The following is a 19,281-nucleotide window of genomic DNA, read 5'->3' as shown; positions in this document are numbered from 1 at the left end:
TTCTGTTTAGGAGTTTGTAATCGACACACCATGCGAAAATGCTGAGAAGATGTACACTGGAAACGCCATGTACGGGAATTATGCAGCAGTCTTTGCCCAGCTCATCATAAACGGAAGATCGCAAGGTTTGTTACCGACACAGAAACCTAGGATATTTCCCTTTACTAGTACTATTCTCCCGTGAGTACTTTACACAGAAAACCCACCTCAGAGGGCTGTTTCTACCTTGTAAAAAAATTCAGCACTAACATTAACATTATCTCCTAAATATACATGATGAGACGATTTATCATCACATTCAACATTAGACACTATAATGGGCAGTGCACAGTCATAGAACAGAATGAATTTCAAGATCAACATAATTGTACAGTGTCCCAGGAAATGAGCAAAGCTTTGATCATATCTTTAGAGACCTTAGTGTCTCTTCACCTTCCTTAGGGCCCCGCTGTTTCATCGTTCTTGTCCGTGATGAAAATGGAAGCATGTACCCAGGAGTGACAGCTATTGATATGATGTATAAAGAAGGTGAGTCCCCGGGTGACCCCTCTCCCACCCTTCTTTGCACTTCCTGCCTGTTCCCTACCCCACCCAGTGAGAATCTAACCTAACTCACGAAAGCAGTGAAGGCAGAGAAGACTCTGGTTTTGAAGCCTGATTAGTCTTCTGTGTATGGCAGTTACAGAAGGTTGCAGACTGCCGTTTATGAACACGCATTGGTCCCATTTCTCCCAGCCTCTCGTGTTCACTAGTCATGAGGCAGCCCTGTCCCCAGCTGTTTCGTCTCCTCTCTCCTTCTTGGACTTGTGGGCCCTCAGAGGGCAGATTGAGGTTCTCTCTTTCATGGCCCAGAGCCACCAGCCTCAGTGGGTCCTAAGGATTGCCTCTGTGGACTAGTTTGCTAGGGCTGTTGTACTCACACTGAGTGGCTTAAACAACAGAAATGTATCGACTCACAGTTGTGGAGGCTACGAGTCCGAGGTCAAGGTGTCAGGGGAATTGGTTCTGAGGGCTGGGATGGGGAGGGTATTCTCCAGACCTCTCTCCTTGGCTTGTAGGTGGCCATCTTCATGTTCACACAGCATTCTCCCTGTGTGCCTGTCTGTGTCCAATTTCCTCTTTTTTATAAGGACACCGGTCATTTGAACGAGGGCCCACAAATGCCCTCATTTTAACTTGATCGCCTCTGTACAGACCCTTTCTCCAAATAAGGTTACATTCATGGGTACTAAGGGTGAAGACTGCAACATATGAATCTTGGGGGAGACACAATGCAACCCAGAACGCTTGGTGAGAGCAGGCCATGCCTGTGGGCTCCACTGATTATCCCCAGTCAAGTGAAGCCAAAAACGCAGGTGGGGGGAGAAGGCAAAAAAGAGAGAAGAAGGAGCAGAAGAGAAGGGGGAGGAGACGATCCTTTGGAGGACGGGGCTAAGCTCACCCTGGCCCCATAGGGATATTGAGCACCGCGTGCCTGCAGGAATGGGCTGCAAGTGCTTTAGGTGACCGAGGCCCTGATCCCTTGAAAACACCTGGCGTGTCAAGTGCTGTTGAGAGTAGAGGGGTCACCCAGCCCTCATGAAGTGTTGCCAGACATTCATGACAGTGGCAAACCCAGAAAGTCTGAGCTGGTTTCCTTGTAAGCTCGTAAGTACCACTGTGACCTTGTTGAGGGGTGATGTTCTAAATAAGACCTGCGCTAAAAAAAGATCTTTTCTCCCAGAGTAAGTCTCCCTAAGTGTGAGATGTACAAAAAACAGACCCCAGATTCTGACAGGTGTCCTGAGGAAATGGGTCTGGCAGATTTTAAGAAACTTCTTGGGAGGTGGTCACCCTACCCACCCACTGCTGTCTCTCTGGCCGTTTCCCAATGTCTTCTAGGCATTTGCTGTCACAAATTCACCCCGTGTTCTGGGGAGGAAGCACCGAGAAGGGGGAGGAATTTGAGTTCTGCGTCACGGGGGGGCGTAAGGGGCTTTCCTCCTCCTCTGTGTTCAGTCTGATGTTCTTTCAGTTGCCTAGAATTCTCCCTTTTCTAGTCACAGCAACTGCTCAGGTGGGAAGCTGTGTCCCCGCCAGACCCCACCCCCCAGCTGGCCTCAGAGCAGGTGGGCTGCACAGAGGGTCTAGCATTTTCTCCTCAATTCTTGGTAGGGAGGAGGGGGCTGGAGAAGCAGGCACCACTCTTCATGGAAGCAAGCAAACTGCATCCCCACCCCAAATAAGAAAGCAGCAACAATTCTGGAAGTGAGATAAAGGGTTTTGTGTTTTAGCAGCGACAGACCTGGAAGTGGCCCGGACAGTATTTCTGATGCACATAAACTTGCCCCCTACAGCTCCGTTTCCCATCTGCTCTCTCTAGGTCTGCATGGTGTTGATACCGGGATTCTGAGATTTGACAAGGTTCGGATACCAAGGGAGAACCTGCTGGATAAGTGAGTAGTTGTCTCCTTAACTCGGACTTGCTGTGCGTGTGAGCCCTTTGCCCTCCTTCCCAGGCCTGGTTCCTGGGTCTCATGGGCTGTACATCCAGAGTGTCTTCTCATAACCTCTCCTACAATTTTACTGACAATTAATTGAGAAATGTAGATAAGCAAATCAAAAAAAATTAAAATTATCCCAAATGCTGTCATCCAGACACAATGTTTGTTATACTTTCACGTATAACACTTCAGACTTTTCTCTATAAGTTTATATCTAATGAGAGAGAGAGATGTTTGATTTTCACTGAATGAGGTCCACTTAGAAATTCTATTTTTTATAACTTGTAATTTCTGTTTAACATTATATGTCCAATGTTTCTGTGCAACAGTAAATACACATAGGCATTATCATTTTTATTTTTATTTATTTTATTTTTGGCTGTGTTAGGTCTTCATTGCTGTGCACAGGCTTTCTCTAGTTAGGGCGAGCGGGGGCTACTCTTCATTGCGGTGTGCGGGCTTCTCATCGTGGTGGCTTTTCTTGTTGTGGAGCACGGGCTCTAGGCACGCAGGCTTCAGTAGTTGTGGCACACGGGCTCAGTAGTTGTGGCTCACGGGCTCTAGAGTGCGGGCTCAGTAGTTGTGGCACACAGGCTTTGTTGCTCCGCGGCATGCGGGATCTTCCCGGACCAGGGATAGAACCCATGACCCCTTCATTGGCAGGTGGATTCTTAAACACTGCGCCACCAGGAAGCCCCTATCATTTTTAATGTTGCCATAATAGACTGTTAAATGATCTATAAGTTATGTATGAATCCCTTATTGTTGGCATTTAGATTATTTCCTTAAAAAATTTTTTTTTGGTTATCATAAAATAATTAGTGTTATTGCCTCCTTTGTGGATGACAGGAGATAAGGTACCATCCTTCTGCTTCAGAGGCTGTTCTAACCAGTACTGATTGGATAATATCAGAGGTGCTTAGTGTCATTTCCCAGCATCGCTTGGTGAGGTCAGATGGGTGAAAGAATGAGATGAAGTTTGCTTCTACAAGTGCATTCCAGGGATGGAGCCCCAGGGGTTCACTATGCTCTTTGCAGAGGCTAAGAAACACCAATTAACTTTACTTTTCTCAGCAGCATTTCATGTATCCAATAAAAATCCTGAACTACAGTGATATTTAAATTTGTGAAGAAGCAAGCCATCAGGCTTGCTGCTTGCTTTCCTATAATTTTCCTTTAATACTTTACTCCTTTTTATTAATTTTTATTGGAATATAGTTGATTTACAACGTTGTGTTAGTTTCAGGTGTACAGCAAAGTGAATCAGTTATACATATACATATATCCACTCTTTTAGATTCTGTTCCCATGTAGGTCATTACAGAGTATTGAGTAGAGTTCTCTGCGCTATACAGTAGGTTCTTATTAGTTATCTACTTTATATATAGTAGTGTGTATATGTCACTCCCAGTCTCCCAGTTTATCCCTCTCCTCCCTTTCACCCCTGATAACCATAAGTTTGTTTTCTACAACTGTGACTCTATTTCTGTTTTGTAGATAGGTTCATTTGTACCATTTTTTAAAGATTCCACATATCAGTGATATCATATGATATTTGTCTTTGTCTGACTTCACTTAGTATGGCAATCTCTAGGTCCATCCATGTTGCTGCAAATGGCATTATTTTGTTCTTTTTTTATGGCCGAGTAATATTCCATTGCATATATGTACCACATCTTCTTTATCCATTCCTCTGTTGATGGGCATTTAGGTTGCTTCCGTGTCCTGGCTATTGTAAATAGTGCTGCAATGAACACTGGGGTAACTTTACTCCTTTTTACTGCCTGCAAGTTCTTGCCAGTAAATAAATGTCACAGATGCCAAAAGTTTAAGGAAGATATGGTGGAAACAAACTTAAAATGGACCAAATTCTGGTTGACATTTTTCCCTCTGGGAATTGGTAAGAAATGGAATGGAAACAACAAAAGCATCTTTGTAGTTGTCCTGGTGGGTGATGAAGGCCACAGGCCTCCTCAGGAATGACCAGTGCCCATGCCAGGAAATCATAGGACCAGCAGCCTTCCCCAAAGGTGCCTGTACCTTTCCTGGTGGCTAATCAGCCTCACTCCACTCCCGGAGATGGGGAAGAGGGAAGGAGAGCCACACATCTGGAGCTCTCCATTCTTCACCCATACTAACAGGATCTTAGTGGACTGGACAGTCCTCGGCCAGAACCTGGACCCACTGGCTTAGCATTCATCCAATGCACTAGGGATTAGAAAGTCAGATTCAACCAGAAAGAAAAATAATAGGGAGCTACACGGTCTGTAGAAAATATGAGAATATATAGAATATTCTTTGGTAAGCAAGATTTGATTTAAAAGCCATTCCATAGGTATTTAAGCTGCCCCCCAAATACTACAGAACAGCAGAGGCAACACACTTTGAGGGTGTTGGTTTATCTTTTGATCAGAAAGGGGTCTGTAAGCAGATGTACAGATTCAATGGAATTCCTGTCAAAATCCCAGCTGCCTTTTTTTTTTTTTTGAAAAAACTGAGAAACTGGTTCTAAAATTCATATGGAAATGCAAGAGACTCAGACTACCCAAAACAATCTTGATAAAGGAGAACAAAGTAGGAGGACTCACATCCCTGATTTGAAAAATTACTACAAATCTACAGTTATCAAGATAGTGTGGAATTGGCATAAGGCTAGATGTATGGACAATGGAATAGATAGAGGATCTAGAGATAAATCCTTGCACTTATGGTCAATTGATACTCAACAAGGCTGACAAGATAATTTAATGGGGAAAAATGGTCTTCTCAACAAATGGTGCTGGCACAACTGGATATCATAAGCATGAAGTTGGACCTTTACCTCATATGATATACAAAAATTAACACAAGATGGATCACAGATCTAAATGTAAGAGCTAAAAGTATAAAACTCATAAAAGAAAACATAGGTGCTGGGACTTCCCTGGTGGTCCAGCGGTTAAGACTCCACACTCCCAATGCAGGGGGCCCAGGTTCGATCCCTGGTCAGGGAACTAGATCTCTCATGCCTCAACTAAGAGTCCACACGCCGCAACTAAGACCCAGGCAGCCAAATAAATAAATATTTAAAAAAAGAAGACATAGGTATAAATCTTTGTGATCTTGTTTAGGCAATGATTTCTTAGGTGTGACACCAAAAGCACAAGGAACCAAAGAAAAAATAGATAAATTGGACGTCATCAAAATTAAAAAACTTGTGCAGCAAAGGACACTATGAAGAAAGTGAAAAGACAATCCACAGAGTGGGAGAAAATATTTGCAAATCTTATATATCATAAGAACCTAGTATCCAGACTGTAAAAGGAACTATATTACAGCTCAACAGTAAGAAGACAAATGACCCAATTAAAAATGGGCAAAAATATGAATAGACACTTATCCAAAGAAGGTATTGAAATGGCTAATAAGCACATCAACATCACTGTCGTTAAGGAAATGCCAATGAAAACCACAGTGAAGTACCACTTTGCGCTCCCTTCATGGCTGTAGTAAAAGAAACAGATGATAACGAGTGTTGGTGAGGGTGAGGAGAAACTGGAGCCCTCATCCATTGCTGGGGGGGATGTAAACTGGTGTGGTCAACTTGGAGAAGAATTTGGCCATTCTTCAAAAGTTTAACGTCTTCATAGGACCTAGCAATTCTACTCCTCGGTCTTTACAAAGACGTTGTCTACAAGAGAATTGAAAATATATATCCACACAAAAGCTTGTGTACAAATGTTCGTAACAGTTATTCATAAGAGCCAAAAAAATGTGGAAACAGCACAAATATCCATCAACTGATGAATGGATAAACAACATAAGGTATATCCATACAATGGAACATCATTTGGCCATAAAAAGAAATGAAGTACCGATACATGTCACAACATGCGTGAACCTTGAAAACAGTGTGTCAAGTGAAAGAAGCCAGACACAAAGGCCACACATTGTATGCTACTACTTATGTGAAATGTCCAGAATAGACAAATCCATAGAGTTAGGAAGTAGATTAATGGTTGCCGGGCTCTGGAGGGTACAGGGTATGGGACAGGACTGCTAATGGTATGGGGTTTCTTTTTGGGGTGATGAAATGCTTTGAAATTGGATAGTGGTCATGGTTGTACAACTTCGTGAATATACTAAAAACCGTCGAACTGTACACTTTAAAAAGGTGAAGTTTATGGTAAATGATTTGTATCTCAACAACAAAAAAGTAGATTAGGGGCTTCCCTGGTGGCGCGGTGGTTGAGAGTCCGCCAGCCGATGCAGGGGACACGGGTTCGTGCCCCGGTCCGGGAGGATCCCACGTGCCGCGGAGCGGCTGGGCCCGTGAGCCATGGCCGCTGAGCCTGCGCGTCCGGAGCCTGTGCTCCACAACGGGAGAGGCTGCAACAGTGAGAGGCCCGCGTAACACACACACACACAAAACAAAAAAACAAAACAAAAAAACAAGCAAAAAACATGGATTGATGTGCCGTCTTTACAGCCAGGCTCTGGTGTTGGTTTGATGATGGCAGTCCTCATGCCTCTCTTTGTCAGAGTCCACTGCTGAGTTGCAGGGTAGTAGTGGCGGGAAATCTGCTTTTACTTTCCATGAGTTGAGCCTTTCTCAACATCTCCTGGGGAGGCACTTGTCCTGCTCCCCACACTGCTGCCTTGTGAGGGAGGATCCAGGATGGGGAACCCTGTGTGTGCTCGTGGGAGCCACCTGACCTCATTTCTAGGCACCATGTTCTTCTCTTACATGAACCCCATCTCTCTTTTCCACCTGCCTCTCCCCCACTGCAGGTTTGGTTCTATGGCTCCAGATGGGCGGTACCACTCCCCCATTAAGGACAAGAGTGCAAGATTCAATGCGATGCTGGCGGTGCTGACCCCTTTGAGACTGGCTGTGACTTTCCAAGCTACAGGCTGTATGAAGGTAACTGACTCTGATGTTAATTTCCCTTGCTGTTTATTCTCTGCCTGTCCCAGGGGTGGGTAACAATGTCAGGAGTTGAGCTGCCTGAGCCACGGTTGGTGTAAGGTGGCCTGGGTTGCTGGTTAGATGCTAGCGAGTGCCAGTTGGTGCTGCACAGAGGACCTTTCTGCAGCCTTCTTACCATGGGGTCCCATCCCCCTGCATCCCAGATGTGTGCTGCTGATTACGCTGGGTGGAACATAGGTGTTGCGGTAACAGGGCCACCAAAGATGGTCCCAGGAGAATTGGTTGCTCAGAACAAACACATCTTCTGGAAAAGCAGCTAAGAGCTGACTCATGGATAAGGGCCTGCGTGCCTTGGCTGAATTCACTGGGGGGCACTGATGCTTGCACGGCTGTTTGGCGTGTGACAGTCACCATCACAGGCAGGAGTTCATGAGGCCAGACCTCCAGAAGCCAACTCTGCCTCCCATTTCCTCCCGCCCCCTCCTCTGTCTTGGTTTGGAAGAAGCAGCCAGGAGAGAAGAGCTCTGGAAGGCTGCCTGCTCCTCGAGGCACTGCACTGTCTGTTCTCTGGTCCCTCCCTGTCTCTGTATCTCTTAAGCTCCACTGAGCTAGGGGAAGCTGGAAGGAGAATTAACGTACCCGTGAATATCCATCTGTGGCTTGAACCCAGATTCTCCATCAAGAAGGAATAAGTTTCATTCACCTGACTCCAGGCCTGACATCAGTGTGTAGCCACCTGAAAGGCAGGAAAATCCTTCCTTTCTCCCTTCTGCCGGGTCTGCACTGCTCACGGGAAGCCTGCCTGACCGAGCTGTCTCATGTGGTGCCCTTCCCGTCAGCGGGTGCAGCTGTGACCCTCAGTCCTGAGCCAGTGACCATCTGCCTGCCCGTGGGCGCTGCTTTATGTGCTTGTTTTCGGTGGCTCTTCAAAGTGAGTGGGGTGCGTATTGAGTTCTGAAGACCCAGGTCCACAGTGGCTCAGCGGGTCTCAGCTGAACTGGCGGAGTCAGTGAGGTCCCAGGAGGGCCTCAGGATGCGGGCCCGGGGTGAGGCCAAGGTGCTGGCGCAGCGGCAAAGTACGGAGGGAAATACTTCTGCCGAGTCTGTGATAGACAGTTTCAGCCATTTTCCAGACTCCAGAAGGAGGCAAGAGGAGAGAAAGCAGACGAGCCCAGAATTGCACCGTAGAGAAGATGGGACAGAAGTCTGATCAGGGTTCTGTGAAGCGGGGGCAGCCGTATCTGCACTGTAGCGCCTCTGATCACAGCAGCCTCAGGGCCCCTCTGAGGAGGGTGCTGGTGCATAGTAAAACCACGTGCGGGTTCCTGGCTCTAAAGGTGCCGTAGAAACCCTGTGCTGTTACGTTTTGGAGTGGGTGATGTCGTGTGAAGGATGTCCACCCTGCCAGGGACCGGTCCGCCCATTCAGGCCAGTGGTGGAGTCCTGGGGGGCAGGCATAGGGTGGTGTAGATGGGGCACGGGGGGGCCTTCTGGGAGAGACTTGATTTCTAAGTATCAGTAGATCTGGAGCAGTGGGGGTGGGGAGAGAGGACACAGAGTGGCTGATTTTTAAAAGGCACCCCTTCTCCATTTCCCTGAGCATTATCAAGGGGCCAGCCCCTGCCAACTCCAGAGTGTCTGGGGAAGAGGGCACATTTAGATCAATTCCTTTTTGGGCATCTGACACACACATTTCATTCCTGGCAATGTACAGGCCTTATCACGATCGTGGGCTCTGAAATCAGAGAACCCTGGGCTCAAACCTCAGCCTGGATGTGACCAGCCATGGGGGCGTGGGCAGATCAGTAGGCTTCTTTAAGCCTCAGTTTCTTCATTTGTAAAATGGGCCTTCTGATAATGGTGAGGCCTGGGTGAGGATGTGAGTGCGTTGCTGGCACGGAGCAAGGGCCCCGTCGCTCAGAGCTGTTGCTGATATGATGGCAGCTCCTGCTGCTGTTACTGGGGAGATAGGCGTTGGCTGTGGGAAAGGAGTAAATGGGCTTTTCCATGAAACAAACGCCTGGAGTCCTGGCCTCCAGGCAGCCAGGCGATCTGAGACGTTTTGCAGAGGTGCTCGGTGTCCCTTGGATTCCTGAGTATCTGAAGCGAAACACAATGGTCGTGAGTCGGCACCTGCCCTGTTTGGGAGGTGGGTTTGCCCGGTGACGGGGAGACCCCTCGCAGAGCTGGACGGGCCTCAGACCCATGTGGTCCAGATACGGCCGATGTGTCATCCCTCACGGACCCTGGCCGCTGTGATCTCATCGAGAGCATCTCTGGCGAGGATGATCTCACCAGCTCTCTTGGCAGCTCCCTCCCCTCCTACAGCTTAAACACAGGACAGATGCTTTCTCAGCTGAAACCTGAGAAGATCCTGCTTTTTCTGTGCTCGCTGATGAGTGGAAAACGGATCCCTTTCTCCAAAGGGCATTCCTCCTGTGTTAGAAAACTGTCACCATGGCTCCCCACGGTGATGTTTGCTCAAGGCCAGCATGCCTGGTCATTTTAAACTCTGCCCAGATGTGTTTTTTTCCCCCCATGGTTATCTCTCATTTTCATAGCGTTTCTCAATATCTTCAGATTTTCTCTTAAAGTCTTGCTGTAATAGCCATGTTTTCGTTTGTGCCCCAAAATGCCATGTCTGATTAAATGATTAGCAGAGACAAAAGGAAAAGGAAACTAAGACATTTGGCAGGAGCTGGGGGCAGGGGGATGCGCATTGAGAGAACTCTGCAGCCGAAGTTGGGGTGGGGGGGTGCTGAGAAGCCTTTTCAGAAGGAGGAAGGAAGCTGGGGAGATTCACGGTGGGTTTGGAGGCAGAAGTAGAGGAAATGTGAAATGTACACGAGGTCTAGCCCAGAGTTTGGGGTCGATTTTGCATGGAAATAATATTCTAGCATAAGGCAAGCTGGTGCCCACTTTCAAAAGAGTCTCCCTAATCCTTTAAGTAGGTGTTACTCCGTAGCCGGGTCCCACCCTCAAGGTTTCGGATGCAGCAGCTCTGGGGCGCGGCCAGAGAATCTACATTTCTACCCGGTGATGCTGAGGTTACCGGTCCAGGACCGCCCTTGGAGAACCACTGCACAGAACAGACGGATGCAGTTCTAAATTCCTGGCCTCATCCCAGCCACCCTGTCACCCTCTGTGGCCTCACAGTGCCTCCAGGATCAAGACACATTCTCTTCGTTTCCAGTGCCTTCCACGACCGACCTCTCACCCCGCCCACCTCGTGCTGCGGTGCAGCCTGGCGAACCCGTCCCCACCTTTCGCCTGGTTAGTTTCCCGGATGTTTCAGAGCTCCGGTAAATGTACCTCCTTCAGAAAGGTCACAGCCCGCAAGCGGTCCCTCTGTCATGTTCCAAGGCTCTGCACTCCCCTTGCAGCGTTTATTGTGGTTATAACCGACTCATGGTGTGATAGGTCTCCCCTGCGAGCCTAAAAGCTCCATACTGCCAGGGGCCCTGCCGGCCTCGTTCGCTGCCGTGTATTCAGCCTCCCACACAATGCTGGGCACCGAGTAGGTGCACAGCAAATAGGACCTGAAAGAATGGATGAAGAATGAATCAGAATTCACATAGAAAGCACCTGGGTTAGTTCTTAGCGGAGATAAGTTCTCAGTATGTGTTCATTCTGTGCCTCCCCATCGCAACCCCTCAGCCTGTTGCCAGGGTGACCGGGACGGATGTTGCGGCATCTCCCTTCTAACTCTCTGTGGCTCTTCCGCCCAGAACAAGGTGTCTTCTTTCGTCCTTCCTGTTTGTCCTGTCCCAGGCACTGCCCTTTGTGTCTGCTTCGTATGTACGTGCCGGCTTACGGTGCCAGGAGGGGGCACTGTGTTGGCACCCGTTTTGCAGTTAGGGATGAGGCCCTGGTGGTCAGGGAGTCACCCGGGGTGGGTGGGCACCTCGCACAGGGTGTCAGCGACACGCAGGGGCCATACTGCAGGGTCTGCGTGTTGAGTACAAGTCAGGAGTCCTGGACTGTATCTCCAGTTCTGGATCCAGGGATCGCTGAGACCACGCCCACCCTGCCGGCTGCTGGAAAGCACGGTTTCTGTGGAGGAAGCTACGGCTTCTCTCGTTTCTTTGAGTGAAATGATCAGCTGGCCCTTGTTTGCCTCGCCTGCTTTTGGCAACTCTGCCGTGTGCTTGGTGAGGTCACAAAGCGGGGCCCAGATCCCCCCCGGGGTTGGGTGGTCGGCCAGGAGAGCCTGGGGGACTGTAGGCTGAGTCTTTGGGCCTCCCTGGCCAAGGGGACACCCTGCAGAGCACAGATGCTGGAGGCGTCAAGTGACTTTGTTCTGTCAGGATGAGGCCACCACTCCTAACCGCGGGCAGGGAGGAGACCCCACGGTCATGGCGCCCCCGGATGGGCTCAGGGTCTGCTGCCACTGGAGAGTAGTGGGCCTGGGGCTTCACTTCAATTTCTCTGAGCTTTTAGTTTTCTCACTGCGTGAAATGAGGCCAAAAAAAAAAAAAATCCATCTGATGGAAACATTGTGAAAATTCCATGAGTTAATTCATCTCTTCACCATCACCACCACCACCAAGACTGTTACAAGAAAATAATACTTATTGAGCCTTTATTATAAGCCATGCCTGTCATAAGTGCTTTACAGGTGTTAACTCATTTCTCCTCGCACAACTCTGAGAGGGTTCCATTGGTACCCTTACTTCACATATGGGGAAACTGAGGCAGAGGAGGTAAAGGAATTTGCCTGAGGTGGGCACTGACTATGCTTCCTTTGACTTCGGTGGTCCTTGTTACGGTAGTAAATGGTCCCGTGTTTGGAAGGATGGTCCCAGCATGTTGAGTAGATAAGATTGACATGTAGATACTATTAAAAGATACTGTAGAATTAAGGGGGAACAGGGGCAGCCCGACACAGTTCCTGAATACCTAGGAGCTGGAGATGCTTGGTCACAGGTGTGAGCTACTGAGTTGGCTGAGTTACAGCTTTGGGTCATGGCAGGCCACCAGCAGGCCGCTGAGTCCTTGGGTCAGGAAGAACCTCACCACAGGCATTAGCCAGGACTGCAGCTGCTGGGAGCCGTGCTTGTCCTTATCGCCTTGTCCCAGTGCCCAGCGCTGAGCCGAGGGAAGGCAAGATGCCCCGTGTAAAGTTGCTGAGTTGAGAGGAGTGGGGTTGGCACGCCTGGAAGCAGTTGGAATGTTATGCCTGTTCTAGACTCCAGAGTGAGGCCACTGAGAACACGGACTCTGGAATCAGCCTCTCTGGATTTGCATCCTGCCTCTGCATGGCCTTGGCAGGTTATTGAACCATCTCTACACCTCTAAAAATCATAACAGCACCCCTTTGTAGAGCTGTTGTAAAGCCTGAGGGAATTAATACCTGTAAGGGGCTTATACAGTAAGTCCCCTACATATGAACGACTTCCGTTCCGAGACTGCGTTCATGAGTCCAATTTGTTCGTAAGTTCAACAAAGAGAGCCTACGTACCCAACTAACGCTGTAATAGGTTTTTAATACTTTTAACACAAATAATACATAAAAAACAAACAAACACAAAACACAAAACATTTAAAATTTTACAGCATAGTCCCTTGAAAAGTACAGTAGTCCAGTACAACAGCTGGCATACAGGGCTGGCATCGAGTGAACAGGCAAGAAGAGTTACTGACTGGAGGAAGGAGAGGAGGTGGGAGATGGTAGAGCTGAAGGCTCGTCAGCAATAGGAGACAGAGGACAACTGCAGTTTCACTCACGCTTGACGTTGATGGCACAGGTTTTACCCTCTTGAAAAAACGATCCAGTGATGTCTGGGTAGTAGCTCTTTTTTTCTTGTCATGGATGAATGACACTGACACCGTAGCACTGGATTGCATTCTGAACGGCTGCTGCAACCTTTGTGTACCATTTTAGGTTTGGGTCCTGTGCCTCAAAAACTAACAGTGCCTCCTCAAATAAAGAAAATCCTAGGACTTCCCTGGTGGTCCATTGGTTAAGAATCTGCCTGCCAATGCAGGGGACATGGGTTCGAGCCCTGGTCCGGGAAAATCCTACAGGCCGCGGAGCAACTAAGCCCGTGTGCTACGGCTGCTGAGCCTGCGCTCTAGAGCCCACGAGCCACAACTGCTGAGCTCGTGCGCCACAGCTGCTGAGGCCTGCTCTCCTAGAGTCCGTGCTCTGCAATGAGAGAAGCCACCACAATGAGAAGCCCGCGCACCGCAACAAAGAGCAGCCCCCGCTCGCCGCAACTAGACAGAGCCCGCGCACAGCAACGAAGACGCAACGCAGCCAAAAATAAAAAAATAAATAATAAAAATAAATTATTAGAAAATTTTTTTAGAAAAGAAAGAAAATCCCCTTGCCCTTTCCTGCATCGTGAATCTCTTCGGTTCTTCAGTTACTTCTTCTTCCTCCACTTTTGTTTCCATCATTATTGCTTGGCGCTTCTTAGCAGTACCAGCTACATCACCGCTGCTTTTACGCTTGCTTCCGGACATCCTGGGCTTGAAATAAAGATACTGTACTACTGCGGTCTACACAGTACTGTGTAGTAAAGTACATAAAGGCACAACCACTTTTAGAGGATGCACGCATGTGACAATGTACGCCAGACACATGAACTAACTTACGTGATTGGACATGTGAACGCACGTTCGCATCTTTGAAAGTTCGCAACTCGAAGGTTCGTATGTAGGGGACTTACTGGCTAGGGCTTTAAATACTAAATCATCAGTACATGTAGGCTGTTATTATTGTTAAAAGGGACCTGGAAGCTTATACAATCAAGTTCAGGTATACTGATGATTAAAAATGACATCTGAGGTTGTGAGGATCACAAATAGGGTTTATAACACATGCTTACCCCGAGGTGGTAGTGGCTGCTCAGAGCTGAGGGTGGAGAATTAGGAGGCTGAGTCTGGATGGGGCTGAAAAGTGGCTATGGTCGTGGTGAGAGCCACGTGGTGGGATGGGGAGCGGTGGGCTCCGTGCCGTCTGACTGACCTCCTGGGGTTCAGTGAAGGACACGTGGTCTTGAGAGATGACTGGAGAGCCCAAATAACCATCTTTGAGTCCTCAAAGGTTGCAGTGTTGAAGATGGTGGGCAGCTTTTCCTATCTCCTTGGGCTGAGGGGAGAGCAAAGGGAAGAAATTGGTTTCAGGTGGGACTCTTGGGCCTTGTGATAGACACACGGCCTTTCCCGATGGTGAGCATTGTTGGATGTGAATCAAGGGTCTGTGGAAGGTGCTAGAGCCCACATTTTCAAGAGAGTCTTGCCCCTCTGTTGATGGGGGTTTGGGGATATCATGTCCTCAAATGACCTTTCCAAGACCTTCTGATGGTGAGGGTTCATGGAGAACTAGAACAACAAAGAGGAGGAGGTTGGGGGCATCTGAGTATCCTTCTGAGTCAGAGGTGACTCTTTAACCACAAGGGGCGAGGTGGTGCAGTCACTTGGGCCTGTGAGCATTGGGTGAACACAGGGCAGAGCAGGCCGTGTGTTCCTGCTGGCCTCTGGTCTCGCCTTGGGGCTTCCTCTTCACCCAGGTTCTGATGCGTTCCCAGAGATATCCCTGACGTCTGTTCTCTTCCTGGCGTCTGGTTCCTGTAGTGCCATGCTCGTGTGCCTTAGTCACAGGCTGGGGCTGGGGCTAGACAGCTTGTGTCAGAGTGTGACATTCTATCTTCCCTGATGACCTTGAACCAGATGCTGTGACATTCCTCCCTGAGTTGAAGCTCAGTCAATTTCTGTGGCTACCACTATAAAACTACCAGATTTTTGTCCGTTTAATTCCTGCTAGGAGGTCACCTATTTTTATTTTCTTCTGGGATCATTTTATCTTCATCTCTTCTTCTTGTCACTTAGATTGATCTAATTTTTATCATTATTAGCAGAAAATTTACTTGGCAGGTATCATATCTTTTTATTCAGTCTCAGTGCAGGGCCTAGTAGAGCACTAAATGTCATGGAAGTCTATCCTTCCTCCCTCCCTCCCTCCCTTCCTTCCTTCCCCCCTTCCTTCCTCCCTCCCTTCCTTCCTTCCTTCTATCCTCCCATGCATGCACTCATCCATCTACCTGTCCACCAACATGCTCGTACACCCACCTGTTCATTCATCGACCCATCCATCCACCCACCCACCCATTCTGCTACAAAGACTCTGAACACAGTGATGATCAGTTCTTCTATGATTTCGTAGTTAATGGGAGGTGTGGAATATTCTAGACAAAAGGCAGTCACTTACCTAATGGACACCATATTTTAGAAAAACTTCCCAGGCAGGAGTGTGTAAGGAGAGGCCAGAGGCAAACACCGTCCTCTAGATCCAGGCCCTCTTCTAGCAGTAGGCTCGAATAAGGAGCATCTCTGTAGGGCCTTGTACACATGAGGGCTTCAGTGTGGGGACTGAATTGAATAGGTTTGGAAAGAAGTGGGCATACTCTAATACTGAGCACAGTGAGACCCCTGCCCCCTCAAACAATGTGGCATAATGGAGGGTGGAGAGAGGGGAGCAAATGGGTTCCCTAGAGGAATGTCTTGGAGGTGTACAGTACTCACCAGTGTGTGTTTTGTTGAAATTGGTGAGCCGAAGTTGCCATATATTTATTCTCTTGGCACTTTTGTGACATGGCCAGTCATCTCTTCACGCAGAGAGTGGTACTGGAGAGATGAAAACAGTGACTCATCCGTGTCAGTTGTATGTTTGTCTTTTTAGATGCATTGTGTGTGCTGTGAGGAAGTGGAGTCACGCTGCTTATCTTCTTCTACTCAGGTTGGAGTTATTCCTTCTTTAGCATCCTCACACGCACTCACATACACACAGTGTGGGGAGCAGAGTAGCAGAACTTGCTCGAACGCTGGGGAAGTCCCATGGGATCAGGGCTTTGGCCTGAATGATCCTCAGAGGGATTGTCTGTAAAATACAGTCTCCAGAGTTTTCTGATGTAGAAGCTTCCTGAGGCTGACCACCAGAGGGTGACAAATACCAGTAATGATCTGCAGATTATTTTTTCCTTTACATTTATTTACTTTTGTATGTAAGAATTGGCTGGGATTTTTTTGGTTCTCATTAGTTTGGCTTCTTACCAGCTATGAGTGTTGATTTTTACAATGTGGTCAACAAAAGGGCAGGGATGCATCAGCCTAATAATCGTCTGGCTGAAGACCAAAACTGTAAATAGGATGTGGAGCTATCTTCCGTTTAATTTATTTTTTTTGAAGTATAGTTGATTGACAATGTTGTGTTAGTTTCAGGTGTACAGCAAAGTGATTCAGTTATATATATATGTGTGCATATACATATATATACACATATATGTGTATATATATATATATTTTGGAAGGCAACTTATAAGCAGTTCAGGGCTACTTGGAAATCTTCTCTTGAGATTAACTTCCTACACCATTCCTTCTATCACTTATGCATATTTTGATTCTCCAAAAACTTCAAGTTTTATTTATTATTTTAAAATATTAACTATATATTCTTTTCCATAATGGTTTATTACAAGATATTGAATATGGTTCAATATAGTTGAATATAGTTCCCTGGGCTATACCGTAGGGTCTTGTTGTTTATCCATCCTATATATAATAGTTTGCATCTGCTAATCCCAAACTCCCAATCCACCCCTCTCCCACCCCACCTCCTCCGTCCTCTTGGCAACCACAAGTCTGTTCTCTATGTCTGTAAGTCTGTTTTTGTTTTGTAAATAAGTTCATTTGTGTCATATTTTAGATTCCATGTGTAAGTGATATCATATGGTATTTGTCTTTCTCTTTCTGACTTACTTCACTTAGTATGATAATCTCTAGGTCCATCCATGTTGCTGCAAATGGCATTATTTCATTCTTTTTTATGGCTGAGTAGTATTGCATTGTTCATATGTACCACATCTTCTTTTTCCATTCATCTGTGCATGGACGTTTAGGTGGCTTCCGTGTCTTGGCTATTGTGAATAGTGCTGCTGTGAACATTTGGGTGCATGTATCTTTTTGAATTATAATTTTGTCCGGATATACGCCCAATAGTGGGAGTGCTGGATCATAAGGCAGTTCTATTTCTAGTTTTTTGAGGAACCTCCATAGTGCTGGATCATAAGGCAGTTCTATTTCTAGTTTTTTGAGGAACCTCCATAGTGCTGCACCAATTTACATTCTCACCAACAGTGTAGGAGGGTTCCCTTTTGTCCATACCCTCTCCAGCATTTGTTATTTGTAGACTTTTTTTTTTTTTTTTTGCGGTACGCCGGCCTCTCACTGTTGTGGCGTCTCCCGTTGTGGAGCACAGGCTCCGGACGCTCAGGCTCAGTGGCCACGGCTCACGGGCCCAGCCGCTCCGCGGCATGTGGGATCTTCCCGGACCGGGGCACGAACCCATGTCTCCTGCATCGGCAGGCAGACTCTCAACCACTGCGCCACCAGGGAAGCCCCTATTTGTAGACTTTTTAATGATGGCCATTCTGACTGGTGTGAAGTGATATCACATTGTATTATAGTTTTGATTTGCATTTCTCTAATAATTAGTGATGTTGAGCATCCTATTGGCCATCTGTATGTCTTCTTTGGAGAAATGCCTATTTAGGTCTTCTGCCCATATTTGATTGGGTTATTTACTTTTCTGTTATGGAGTTGTATGAGCCGTTTGTATGTTTTGGATATTAAGCCATTGTCAGCTGCATCATTTGCAAATATTTTCTCCCATTCTGTAGGTTGTCTTTTCATTTTGTTTGTTGTTTACTTTGCTGTGCAAAAGGATGTGGAGTTATCTTGATGACTTTTCAGGATATAATTTGACTCACAAATGTCTTAAAAATAAGTTTGCAGTATCTTGGGTGGTTGTGAAAATGGTTAAATATTTTTTGTGGTGTTTCCATGGCAGTTGTTTACATTTTTAACAATTGAAATGTAGACATTTATTTTTTTTAAAGATACATCTGCCTTTTTCCTCCAAAGCCAAAGATCTAAAGATCCTGTACAACCATAGATAAGTAGCACATGACATGAATATTTGAAATGGGTATTTGAAAGAATTCCTGCTTTGAATTTGCTTCAATTTCTGTAAGCTCGTGTGGAATGCTTTCCTTGCACGAGACACAGTGGGTGGTGAGCAGAGCTGACCTGGTGCAGGTCTGTGCTCTCCAGTGGCTCAGGTGTATCCAGGTAACTGAGCTACTACAGTACCTTCAGGGGCTCCATCGTGTGAGGAAGCCTCCAGGGATCTTGCTGGCAGGTGGTGGTGGAGGTTTGAGAATAACTCTTCATAAAGACAGGGTCGCAGGAGTTTTATGGTGGATGGGACCACAGAGATCAGAGTCCAATGCACATCTTCTATGGAAACATTTCTAAATGAAGCCTCTGGGTCTCTCTGGCACAGAGACCTAGGAGTTGGCATCCGGCCCTTCCCCATGGAGCACAGTACCCAGGTCATGTTTGCAGGTGGACAGCCCGAGCACACACAGTGCTGTACGGCATTCTGTGCTGCAGGAGAGAAAAATCTGGGGCCTCCCTCCTGATTTGATGTGGTCCAGGAATGTTAGATGTTTGCGGCTGTAACAATGTTTCAAGGAACAGAGGTCCCTTCAACTAAGTCATCAGAGGCTGATTAAACCCTGTGGGAAACCCCAGCCTCCTCACCCTGGGTTGTGGCCGTGTTAGCTGTGACGGAATGAGTGATGCTGTTGCCAGTGTGAACTGCTTCCAAGTTGTTCTGGGCCTGGGTCCTGCTTGGGAGGGGCTTGCCTTCCTTGGCTCCAGCAGCCTGCTCACGGAGGACAGGTAGAAAGTGTGCCCAGGCAGCAGCTGCGAGGAGCTTCACCTCTCCATGGAAGCCCTGTTGTCTGTCTGTGCCACCTGGAAGGTCAGACATGGATGATGGATGCATGGATGGCTTGCTGTCCTTAGGAGATTTTCCACCAG

The 19,281-nt window shown here is 47.4% G+C and overlaps 1 protein-coding gene across 1 annotated transcript in view; it reads left to right on the top strand.

The window, feature by feature from the left end:
• The window catches only part of ACOXL (acyl-CoA oxidase like), a 315,604-nt gene that overhangs the window by 41,949 nt on the left and 254,374 nt on the right, over positions 1-19,281 (top strand). The window contains 4 exon segments of the mRNA XM_032653453.1: positions 11-125; positions 442-528; positions 2,363-2,435; positions 7,254-7,386. Coding sequence (XP_032509344.1) covers positions 11-125; positions 442-528; positions 2,363-2,435; positions 7,254-7,386 — 408 coding nt within the window.

This window comes from Phocoena sinus, chromosome 13, assembly GCF_008692025.1.
Source record: "Phocoena sinus isolate mPhoSin1 chromosome 13, mPhoSin1.pri, whole genome shotgun sequence".
NCBI classification, from domain to species: domain Eukaryota; kingdom Metazoa; phylum Chordata; class Mammalia; order Artiodactyla; family Phocoenidae; genus Phocoena; species Phocoena sinus.
Note: the sequence above shows the minus strand (reverse complement) of the source record. Positions and strands in the feature narration are given on the sequence as shown.